At 41.6% G+C, this 13164-nt stretch overlaps 1 protein-coding gene across 1 annotated transcript; it reads left to right on the plus strand.

The window, feature by feature from the left end:
- Positions 1 to 1175: 1175 nt before the first annotated feature.
- Positions 1176 to 12840, plus strand: LOC140175668 (uncharacterized). Its single transcript, XM_072204201.1, has 4 exons — positions 1176 to 3071; positions 3308 to 3592; positions 12050 to 12610; positions 12745 to 12840. The coding sequence occupies exons 1-4, from the start codon at positions 1176 to 1178 to the stop codon at positions 12838 to 12840; spliced, it is 2838 nt and encodes a 945-aa protein (XP_072060302.1).
- The last annotated feature ends 324 nt before the right edge of the window (positions 12841 to 13164 follow it).

Here is a 13164-nt window from a genome sequence, read left to right on the forward strand (position 1 = left end):
ATTAAAGTTCGAATATAACTTCAAAATAGAACTTTAACTTATGTAGTGATTAATTTAAATGAGAATCAAATAAATCAAAATTCAACATAATTTTTTAAATGTTTTCAAATTCAAAATTTTTATACCAAAATTAACTAGGATTTCTCTTTAAATTAAAAATTTAATAAAATAGTGACTTTAATTATCTTAACCAAGGTCCTAATTAATTACTTTTATGTCTTAAAAAAACTGTATATGAGAAGAAAATAATTAATTTGTCTACTTTAATAAATAGTTACATTACACCTATAAAGCTCGACATTACACGTCACACCTCGTCGTCATAACTCGGTAATAGACGTTACAAATACTGTCTTCATGAGTAATAACTCGGCAAAACCGACGTTATGGACCAAAACCGCCGAGTAAAAGGCAACATAATGATCGGATACGTTATTGATCCTCACTAAGACAGATGTTGAGGATCAACCGTTATTGATAGAGAACCGATCTTATAAAAGCAAGGTAAAAATATCTTTCTAGGACACTTCTTACTTGAATCTCATACTGACTTAAGCATTGGAGTGCCTTTGCAGGTACACTCCCCCTTCATTGTCCACACTTCTGCGAATTGAAAGGAAAAGCTCGGGATTGACGAGCTAAGTAGTGCAGCCTCCTGAGGAGATAGCCCAGCAGACGTTCCATACGAGGAGCCGACCTATTCTACAGGCAAGAACAACTGGCGCCCACCGTGGGGCCGAAGAGATAAAATTTTCTCTTTTGGTCTCAATTCCTCCGCCTGTACCAATGGCTGACACGTTACCTCCTACCCCATCCGAACTTCTCCAGATGGTGACTGAGCTGCAACAAGCAAATCAACATATGGCAGAAGAAAACCAGAGAATGGCCGCCCAGATCACTGAGTTGAACAATGGCCGAATTGAGAATAACAACACTCGTCAACCTCAACCAGAAGATGCCGAACATCATTCAAACCCCACTCATGTATCTGAGACCATTCAAGTCGAAGATGCCCAGCTGAAAGACGAGAATGAGGAACCAGACGAGCTCGTGGGCCCTTTCACATCAGACGTGATGAATTTTGAATTACCACGATGATTCACTTTACCATTGACCTTCACACCCTGTGATGGGCTCGGAAACCCAAAAAGTTCATAAAGAAATTCCGATCAATAATGATCGTCAACGGTGCATCTGATACCATTTTATGTCATTGTTTTCCAAATTATTTAGACGGTCCTGCACTTGATTGGCTTTGTGCTTTGTCTGTAGGTTCAATTTCGCGATTCCAACAGTTGGCCAAACTTTTTGAGGACCACTTCGTTGGCTCTGCAATTTATCTGCATGACTCAGATTATCTGAATACAATTAAGCAAGGGCCAAATGAAAGCCTGAAAGACTATATGACTCGTTTTACGAAGGTCACCATAAGCATACCTGATCTCCACCCTGAAGTCCACCTTCATGCCATCAAAAGCGGACTTCGACCTGGGAAATTCCATGAGACGATCGCCATATCTAAACCAAAAACACTCGTCGAGTTTCGAGAAAAAGCAAAAGGCCAGATCGATATTGAGGAATTGAGACAAGCTCAGAAAATCGACAAGACGAACTACGGAGATAAGGAAAAAGTGCACAACAGTAAGAAAATTTTTAAACTAACCCCTCATTTTGACTCTTATACACAGTTCAACGCTAAACGGGAGGACATAATAAAAGAGATCCTAAACTCCAAATTAATCAAACCACCAAGAAAGGCGGGAACATATCAGGACACAAAGCACGTCGACAAATCTAAGTACTGCGCCTTCCATCAAAAGCACGGTCACACAAACGACGAATGTATCGTCGCAAAAGACCTTTTGGAACAATTGGGTCGGCAAAGGCACCTGGATAAGTACATTAGAGGACACATTCAAAAGTGTTATCCATCCTCTGCAGCCAATAATCCATCTGAACAACCAAGCCGAGGAAAGGAAAAGCCATTCTTGACCCAATATGACCAACAACGAGGTATCATCAATTGTATTTCAGGAGGAGGTGCTAGTGGGGGCTCATCCAACTCGGCTAGGAAAAGATCCTTTCGAACAATATACTCAGTAGAAGGAGCACAGCAGGACCACCAATTAACCCAGCAATTCCCTCAAATGACGTTCACACAGGCAGATTTCAAATCTAACATTCAAAATTTAGACGACCCCGTCGTCATCACAATTCAGTTGGGAGATCTACTAGTAAAAAAGGTACTCTTAGATCTTGGGAGCAGCGCCGACGTTCTGTTTTACTCTACATTTCAGAAAATGAAGCTAAGCGACAACAACCTGCAGCCAACAGTAGGAGACCTCGTCGGTTTCTTAGGTGAACGAGTCCCAATATTGGTATCAGTGTGGTTAAGAACCACACTGGGTGAGTACCCTCTGTCTAAAACCTATGATATTCAGTACTTAGTAGTGGATTGCTTCAGCCCATATAACCTTATATTTGGCCGACCTTTCTTAAACAAGTTCGGCGCAATAGTATCCACAGTTCACCTCTGTGTCAAGTTTTCTGTGCAAGACGAGCATATCGTAACCATTCATGGGGATCACAAAGAAGCACGGCATTGTTATAACATCGGCATGAAGTTCCAAAACAGACAAAAACAACCTCAAATCAACAATGTCCTCGGCACAGCTAGCAGCTCGAAGCTCGCCGATCTAGATCCTAGAGCGGATTTCCTAGAACGGCCTACACTAACAGGTGAGCTACAAAAAATACATTTCAACAAAGATCCTAACAAATACACTTTTGTAGGTACAGCAATAAGCAAAGACGAACTAGCTGCGATAGAAAATTTTTTACAAGAAAATGCCGACTTATTCGCTTGGACACCGTCTAATATGCCCGGCATCGACCCCCAGATCATTAGCCACAAGATGGCTATCAACCCTACTGTCCGACCGGTTCAACAGAAGAAGAGAAACCTCGGCGAAGAAAAGAAACGAGCATCATTAGAGGAAACTCAAAAACGGATTAATGCCGACTTCATCAGAGAGATCAGATACACTACTTGGCTGGCCAATGTCGTTATGGTAAGGAAACAAAATGGTAAGTGGCGCATGTGCGTCGACTTTACTGATTTAAACAAGGCATACCCAAAGGATTCTTATCCCTTACTATCCATTGACTCTTTGGTGGATAACGCCTCTGGTTATGCCACCTTAAATTTCATGGACGCGTATTCGGGCTATAATCAGATACTTATGCACCCTTCTGACCAAAATAAAACGGCATTCATCACTGATTTTGGTAATTATTATTATTTCAGCGTCTCATGGATAAAATCTTCGCTAAACAAATTGGCCGCAACATAGAAGTCTACATTGATGACATGGTTGCCAAAACCAAAGTCGGCCACAGTCACATCGATGACTTAACCGAGATCTTCGGCCAGATCCGAACCTACAACATGCGCTTGAATCCCGAAAAATGTGCTTTCGCTGTTGAAGGTGGCAAATTCCTCGATTTCTTACTAACAAGCAGAGGCATTGAGGCAAACCCTGACAAGTACCGAGCTGTTCTAGAGATGGCAAGCCCAAAGACGTTGAAGGAAGTACAACGCTTAACAGGAAGACTTGCTGCCCTAGCAAGATTTGTCCCATGCTTAGCCTTACGATCTTTTCCTTTTTTCCAAGCCATGAAAAAGAAAACTATTTTTTACTGGAATGATGATTGTGAGCGAGCTTTCGCTAACCTGAAAATAACTCTCTCACAACCGCCTATTCTACAAAAACCCTTACGAGGGGAAGATTTATATTTATATTTATCAGTTACTGACTGGGCAATAAGCTCTGCTCTTGTTAGAGAAAGGGACAAAGTTCAACATCCAATTTACTTCGTCTGCAAAACACTACAAAACGCTGAAATCAACTATCCGAGGATAGAAAAATTAGCATTAGCATTGTTATTTTCGGCAAGATGGCTCCGACCTTATTTCAAAGCCACGTCATCTATGTACAAACCGACTATCCATTACGTTAGGTGCTACATAAACCAGAAATCATGGGCTGGCTTGTAAAATGGTCGGTAGAATTATCCGTATTTGATATCAGATACCAAGCTAGAGGACCGATAAAGTCTCAATTCCCTGCCGATTTCATAGCCGAATTGACAATGCCTACTGAAGACGACCACAAATTACAATGGACATCACATGTTGACGGTTCATCTAACATTCAAGGGTGTGGAGCAGGCATTCGACTTGAGGGCAGTGATGGATTTATCCTAGAACATTCAATACACCTATCCTTCAAGGCCAGCAACAACCAAACGGAATATAAAGCCCTAGTCACTGGACTCCGACTTTGTTTGAATCTCCAAATCTCTAGCATTAAGGTATATTGTGATTCACTTCTGCTAGTACAACAAGTAAATGACCAATTCTAGGTAAAAGATCCGCTCCTTTCTAAATATCTCAAGCTAGTCAAAGATTTAAGTTCCAAATTCACTGAATTTGAAATAAATCACATACCGCGAGAACAAAGTCATAGAGCAGACATTCTTTCTAAGCTCGGCAGCACACAGGCCGACCTATCTATGTTGCACCAATCCACAATAACATCTCCAAGTGTTACTCTAACCGATGTTGTGAGTGTTACACAGGAATCAGATTGGCAAACCCCGTTTATACATTATTTGCAAACAGGAAACATACCAGACAATATCGAAAATGCAAAACGGTTTCGTCGACAATCTTCCTTTTTCACTCTAATAAATGGCTCCTTATATCGTTGAGGATACTCCAGACCACTCCTGAAATGCCTCAACAGAAGTAAAGCAGAAATAGCATTAGCAGAAGCTCATGAAGGAATCTGCGGAACCCATACAGGAGCTTGAAGTTTGACTTCCAAAATCCTCCGAGCAGGCCTGTTCTGGCCATCAATAAAAAAAGATACCAACAATAAGGTAAAGACATGCAACAATTGCCAAAAGCATGCACCACTAATACACACCCCATCCAAACAGTTACATTACTCGGACATTAGTTGGCCCTTCGACCACTGGGGGCTCGACATTCTCGGCCCACTCCCAGTAGCACCAGGTCAGGTAAAATTTCTTGTCGTTGCAATTGACTACTTCTCAAAATGGGTAGAAGCCCAACCTTTAGCTAAGATTACTTCGCAACATATGATATCCTTCATTTGAAAGAACATTATTTGTCGTTTTGGTCTCCCCAGACACATCATTACTGATAATGGTCGCCAGTTTGTCGATCAGAAATTTAAATCTTTTTTGCAGAATCTCAAAATCAATCATCACTTTTCATCCGTTGAACATCCACAAACTAACGGCCTCGCTGAAGCAGTGATAAACCACTATTTTATGATTTATCTTATGCTCAATTGAATGATTTTATCAATTTTTCACCCACTTATTCACATGAATTTGCATGGTTTTACAATTCCTTCCTTATGATATGACATGTGAAAACATGTTTCCTATGCTTTAGAAATATTAAATTTAATTATCCTTTATTACCATTCGATGCCGTGATCTGTGTGTTGAGTATTTTCAGGTTTTATAGGGCAGGAATGGCTTAGAGGATAGAAAGGAAACATACAAAAATGAAAGAAACGCACAAAATAAAGTTTTTGAAGAAAAGCAGCAACGCGAACGCATGGACGATGCGGACGCATACTTAGCACAAAAAGCATCGATGCGAGCGCATGGACGACGCGGACGCATGCCTTGAGTAGAACGTAATTGACGCGAACGCGTGACTGACGCGGGCGCGCGGAAGAGCAAAACTCCAAAGCACGCGAACGCGTGACGGACTCCACGTGCAGAAAATTGCAGAAATTGTCCTAGCGATTTCTGGATCCTTTTTGGTCCAAATCCAGGCCCAGAAAACATAGATTAGAGGCTATAAAGTGGGAGAATCCATTCATTCATAGGCATGGATTCAATATTCATAGTTTTAGTTCTTAGATGTAGTTTTTAGAGAGAGAGGTTCTCTCCTCTCTTTTAGGATTAGAATTAGGATTAGGATTTCATCTTCTTCAATCACAGGTTCAATGTTCCTTTTATTTATTTTCTCGATTTAGTTTATGAACTCTTTATGTTTAGATTGATTTTCTATTTAATACAATTTGAGGTATTTGAGACTTATGATTACTTTCTTTAATTTATGTTATTGATGCTTTCCCTTTATCCAAATTATTTTCATTCGAGTAGATTTTCTTTCCTTTTGGCTTTAGTTAATTAATTGGTAACACTTGAGTTATCAAACTCAGTAGTGGTTGAAATTGGCAATTGCTAACTGATTTGGATCGCTTTAAAAGTCGACTAGGACTTGAGGATCAATTTAATTAGTCTACTTGACTTTCCTTTAATTAATAAGGGATAACTAAGTGGGATTAAAACCCAATTCTCTTCACACCTGATAAGGATAACTAGGATAGGAATTCCAATTTTCATACCTTGCCAAGAGTTTTATTAGTTATTAATTTATTAATTCCTGTAATTTATTTCTCTTGTTCAAACCTTTTTAAAACCCAAAATACTATTTTTCATAACCAATAATAAATCATACTTCCCTGCAATTCCTTGAGAAGACGACCCAAGGTTTGAATACTTCGGTTTATAAATTTTGTTGTGTTTGTTACTTGTGACAACCAAAACTTTTGTACGAAAGGATTTTCTGTTGATTTAGAAACTATACTTATAACGCGATCATATTTTTGTATTTCTTTACCGACAGGAAATCCGATCGTCAAAATGGCGTCGTTGCCGGGGAATTGCAAACGTGTGCCTTATTATTGGTTATTGTAAATATTTTTCTTTTACTTGTTTATTTGTTTTTGTTTTCCCTTTTTATTTCTATTAGCTACTATGAGTTCTCACCCCTCTCACTTTGAGTTTGGTTCTAATTTTATTGAAAGGAATGGAAGCTATAACAGGAACATTGATGAGCGGATATTTTATACGCTTTTTGAGGGTAATTTCATGTAGATTTTAGTATGTTTTAGTTAGTTTTTAATAGATTTTTATTAGTTTTTAGGCAAAAATCATATTTCAGGACTTTACTATGAGTTTGTGTGTTTTTCTGTGATTTCAGATATTTTCTGGCTGAAATTGAGGGAGCTGAGAAAAAATCTGATTTAGGCTGAAAAAGGACTGCTAATGCTGTTGGATTCTGACCTCCCTGCACTCGGAATGAATTTTCAAGAGCTGCAGGAGTCCAATTGGCGCGCTCTCAATTGGGATGGAAAGTAGACATCCAGGGCTTTCCAGCAATATATAATAGTCCATACTTTGCGTGAAGATAGATGACGTAAACTGGCGTTCAACGCCAGTTTCATGTTGCAGTCTGGTGTTCAGCGCCAAAAACACGTCACGAACCAGAGTTGAACGCAAAAAACATGTTACAACTTGGCGTTCAACTCCAGAAACAGCCCAGGCACATGAAAAGCTTAAGTCTCAGCCCCAGCACACTCCAAGTGGGCCCCAGAAGTGGATTTCTGCACTATCCATCTTAGTTTACTCATATTCTGTAAACCTAGGTTACTAGTTTAATATTTAAACAACTTTTAGAGAATTATTTGGCATCTCATGATATTTTTAGATCTAAAATTTGTACCTTTTGGTAGCATGAGTCTCTAAACCCCATTGTTGGGGTGAGGAGCTCTGCAGCATCTCGATGAATTAATGCAATTATTTCTGTTTTCCATTCAAACATGCTTGTTCCTATCTAAGATATTCATTCGTGCTTCACTATGAAGAAGGTGATGATCCGTGACACTCATCACCTTCCTCAATCCATGAATGTGTGCCTGACAACCACCTCCATTCTACATCAGATTGAATGAGTATCTCTTAGATCTCTTAATCAGAATCTTCGTGGTATAAGCTAGAATTGATGGCGGCATTCATGAGAATCCGGAAAGTCTAAACCTTGTTTGTGGTATTCCGAGTAGGATTCAAGGATTGAATGACTGTGACGAGCTTCAAACTCGCAATTGCTAGGCGTGATGACAAACGCAAAAGGATCAATGGATCCTATTCCAACATGATCGAGAACCAACAGATGATTAGACGTGCTATGACAGAGCATTTGGACCATTTTCACTGAGAGGATGGGAAGTAGCCATTGACAACGGTGACACCCTACATACAGCTTGCCATGGAAGGAACTTTGCACTTTTGCATGTAAGAAAGTATTATGTTGCATGAATTTTGAGGACAAAGCATCTCCAAAACTCCAACATATTCTCCATTATTAAGTAACAATTATTTATTTTATGCACTTTTGCCAACAATCTCCGTGGGATTCGACCCTTACTCACGTAAGGTATTACTTGGACGACCCAGTGCACTTGCTGGTTAGTTGTGCGGATTGCAAAAATGTGATTGCAATTTCTTGCACCAAACATGCATCCAGGTCAAGGCAATCAAAGATGGACGGAGCCACGAGGATCTGATCAACCTTTTAGGCAACAACACCCTCCAAGATACCATGGACCACGACCCTTCCAGAATGCATGTCAAGGTAGATATAATGGACCCCCCTGTGGCTACCAAGAAGCCCCATCATATGCCTACGAACCACCTTCTCAACACAGCTTTGAACCACCACACTCACAAGCCCCTTTTCACCATTTACCACCATATGACCCTTATCTACCCCAATTCCAATCCAATTAATCCCAAGAACCACCACTTCCCTATGTACCATGTCCATATCCATCACCTCAAGAATCAAGGGAGCGTTTTAAGGAAACAGTGGAAAAACTTAATGCGACCCTTCGCCAACTGGACCAAGCAATAAATTGATTACCTTCCTGACATTTGGATACTCAAGAAACCCCCATGGCTTTATGTGGGGAATCGCATGAAGAACGTAGCATGAAGGAGATCCTAGAAACTCCGGTGGACAGTAAGGAGCATGAATTTTACTAGAACAATTGGAGGAAGCACAAATTATCCAAGAGGAAGCAGAATTGGTTGAAGACTTAGGAGATGCTAAACCTCCATGGGAATCCAGAGTTGTGGAAAATTCCGTCAAGGGCGTTACAATTGATGCTAAGGAGGACAGTGCACAACCCCCAAAGTAGGTATCTTATGAAGAGCTGGACGGAACAACCCAAGACGTGAGTTTCTTTGAGAATGATAACCACGAGTCAAGTTCTCCTAGTAATGAACTTGCATCCGCAAGTGAATTCTTTGAGACAGAAGAATCTTCCCCGAGTGAATGCGAAGATGATGCTAAGGTAGATTTTTCTCAACCCCCAACTTATGACTCGAGTGATGATGAGGAAGAAATCGAGGACTTTGATCAAGACATGGTTGAAATTGAAGAAGTTTGCAAAGAAGTGGAGGAATTCACCGAGGAACACAAGGGAGTAGAGCTTGCAGAACCACTGGAAATACCTATCCCAAGGCCACTGCCACCCAACTCCAACTTCAAGTGGGTAAAATCCTTGACTTTTATCTTTACTTTTCCACTTGAATATGGCTTGCTTGAAACAGATGGCCAGCTTAGAGCTCTCTGTGGCTTCAAGAGTAAGAGGAAAATGGATCGTACTCAGAGTTGGTATGCAACATCCAATAAGGTTCCACGCTTTAATCTGAAGTGCAAGGATTGGTATCAAGCTCAATTGTATGGGTGTCGGAAGCTGTTTGATCACTACAGTGAGAATTCAGATTACTTATCACCCGGCTGGAAAAATGCAAATCAAGACAAAGATGGGTGTAAAAGCAAAGTTTGGGATCTTGGAGTCTATTCTGACATTCAACACCCTGGGAACCTTGACACCTGTTTGAAACTTCTCAAGGGCTTTGTGTGCCTTATTTGGGACCCCGGAGGCTGTTGGCATTCCAAACATTGGTGGAGATTTCTGGATGAATTCAAGCACAAGCCACCATAACAGGAAGCTCATCAAATGTCCAACTTAAGGACTTTAACTAAAAGTGCTAGGTGGGAGACAATCCACCATGGTATGATCGTTCCTTTTCCAGTTTAGTCTGTTTTTTTTAATTTTGATTGAACCTGGAATTGTGCATAACATTCATTGCATTCTGCATACTGCATAAAAAAACCCCACGCGAGCGCGCAGGCCATACGTGGGCGTCGAATGGAAATCACCGTAAAGATCCAACGCCCAGAAAGTTGGGCTGGAATCGTGCGGCTGGTGTGCGTTTAGCACGACACGGCCCACGCGTTCGCATCCCCGACGCGAACGCGTTACTTGCACAACACTCATTCCACGCAAAAGCGTGAGCGACATGTCTGCGTCGCGTGAATATTATGGCCCCTAAATGGAAACAGAGAGTTGTGCTGAAACGACGTTGGAACTGTGCGTCTTGCACAATTTACAGCGACGCGTTCGCGTGCTTCACGCATCCGCGTCACTCAGCTTTTACCCAACCTACGCAATCATGTCAATCACGCGACCGCGTCAAACCCCTTTCACCCTAATCACGCGATCGCGTGCTCCACGCGTTCGCGTGGATTTGAATCCACTAAACCAACCCACGCGAAACCCTACCCATCGCGCCCTCATTCCCCCCTTCTCCTTCCTTCTCTGCCACCCCTCCCTCCTTTACAACCACCATCGCTGCACCCACCACCCTCAGCCACCCAGACCACCCCGCGACACCCCCTCTCTTCTCTCTTCCCTTCTTCTCCTCCCTCACCTCACTTCCTTCTCACCCACCCTATCTCCGCCACTAAACCCTACCCAAGCACCACCACCGTGCTGCCTCCCATCACCGCCGACCACCACCACAGTCCCACAACCTTCGCCCCCTTCTTTTTTCCTTACCACACCACACCATCGCCCTAAACCGTCCACGACACCACCCTACCCCCTCCCAGCGCTGCCGCGTCACTTCTACCATCTCTTCGTTCCCTAATCCCTGTTCATACACACACCAGGTTTCGCCGAACACCGATTTCTCTATCATTCATAGTTAGTTGCATATTTTTCAGATTCTGTTCATCTTAGGATAGTTAGAGATGCATGATCATAGTGGATTCTAGGTGGTTAGGTAGCTAGGATGTGGTTAGTGGATTTAGGCCTGATAATTGCGCCGTTCTTGTTACTTGTTTTATCTATTCCGCAATTTTGATCTGGCTGTGATGTTAACACTGTTCATATGCTATTCTTTCATGTTTCATGCTACTATTACACTGTTCTTTAATGTTCTTGCTGTTTGTGACTCTTTGCAGCACCTTTTAATCTCATATGAACTATTTTTCTTGCTGTTTATTTCCTGGAAACATCCAATTTTAGCCGAAATGCTGCCCAATTTTCTCAAATTGTTTTCATGTATTGCGTTTGGAAACTTACTATTTTGCCTTACTTGGTCGCCACCAAACCAATTCATGAATGCATGGGCTAGCATTCTTATTCCCTTTGGTTCCCTGGTTAATAACCTGCATTATTGATGATTTATTTTAATTCGCAACTCTTGCATCTATCTGAATTGTCATCAATAAACTGAAATCTTTGCTTGAATATGAGTTGATTATTCTTTAAATTTGTGAATCTCTTGTTACCTAGGAAACCCATTATCATGCCACTTATTTTAACCTTCTTTTTACTAACTCACTATTTTCACTTTCTAACTTCCTTTTTACTTATTAACCATTTTAACTTTCTAACTTCTCTTTTTACCTGACTACTTTAACTTTCTAACTCAGGGCATGTTCATTGTTTTTCCTATTTAACTTGAATTCCGCTTATCATATATTTTGGATTGTACTTTTTCTTTTCAGACTTTTTCACTCGCATACAATCCAAAATGCACATATATTTAACTCATTTCATGCTTCTCTTACTCTTTTGCCACTCTGTGCTTATATCACTTTCATTCTATTTGCCTACTTGTTTTCCTGCTTTTGTTCTTCATTTATATCCTGGAATTTCTGCTTTTCAGGATGTCTGACCCTCAAAGCAAAGGAAAAGACAAAGCAACCACTAGCAAAAGGAAAAGAGGCGAATACTCTATGACCATCCTTGGCATCTTGCATGATAATTCTTGGCGAGAGAAGAACTTTATCCCGTAGGAAAAGGCTGATCAGTTAGTACCTGCAGCTGACCCTGTAAAATTTGCAAACAAATACTGTGAGCTGCGGTACCCAGTTTTTGCCACATCCAAAAACCTATACCTGGAAAGGACACTCAAAATTCTAGAAGAACTCAAGCAATACACTTCAGACCAAATTAAACAGAGAGGCTGGTTCTTCCTAGAGAGAAACTTGACTGAGATCAACTCATTTTGGGTCCGAGAATTCTACTGTAACTACTTTAAAACATCATTGGATGCAGTACAGCTCAGAGGCAAACAAATTCTGGTTACTAAGGAAGCCATAGAAGATATCCTCCAGCTCCCACCTAAATCAGATCAGCCAGACGGTTACCAGAGGGCTGAAGAGGATATGAGATTCATGAGATTTGATTGGGATGCAGTAAAACGGGCTATAGCTCTTGATCCTACTGTTCCATGGGTCATGGGAAAGAGCACAGTGGTACCTAAGGGAATCAGGCTAATATATCTGAATGATGAGGCTCAACTTTGGCAGCAGATTCTAAATAACTACGTAATGCCAAGCACTCATGAGACAGAGGTGCCAGCTACTATGATTACCCTCATTTGGTGTGTGATGGAGGGTAAGGACTATATCTGCCCCGCTTCATCCGGCATTACATGGCCAGGGTCCATGTCAGAGGCACCCTCCCATTTCCATTCCTGATTACTCAGTTGGGTCGCCGAGCTGAGGTACCTTGGGAAATTGCTGATGAAAAGCCTTTCGCCGTGGACTACAGGAAGATCATCCCTCACAATAGGAAGTTTTAGGCTCTAGGCTACCAGCCTCCTTTTCTCACTGACTCTACTGAGGCAGCTACATCTTCAGTTGTCCCTTCAGCATCCACTGCCCCAGCTCCATCCATTGCACCCCCACCTGCTCCTGAGCCTGTTTATCTTCTGGTGCACCGACTCTTTAACCGCTTAGACCAGATGGAGTGCCGCCACCAGCAGTAGTTTGAGAGGTCTGAGCGTTGCAACAGGCGACATTATGAGAGGTCTGAGCATTGCCACAAGCGACGCTATGAGCACCTCAAGTTGATGATCCGATCCGGTGGCGACATCCCCTCCGAGCCCGACACACCATCAGAAACA

This window comes from Arachis hypogaea, chromosome 10 (genome assembly GCF_003086295.3).
Source record: "Arachis hypogaea cultivar Tifrunner chromosome 10, arahy.Tifrunner.gnm2.J5K5, whole genome shotgun sequence".
Lineage (NCBI taxonomy): Eukaryota > Viridiplantae > Streptophyta > Magnoliopsida > Fabales > Fabaceae > Arachis > Arachis hypogaea.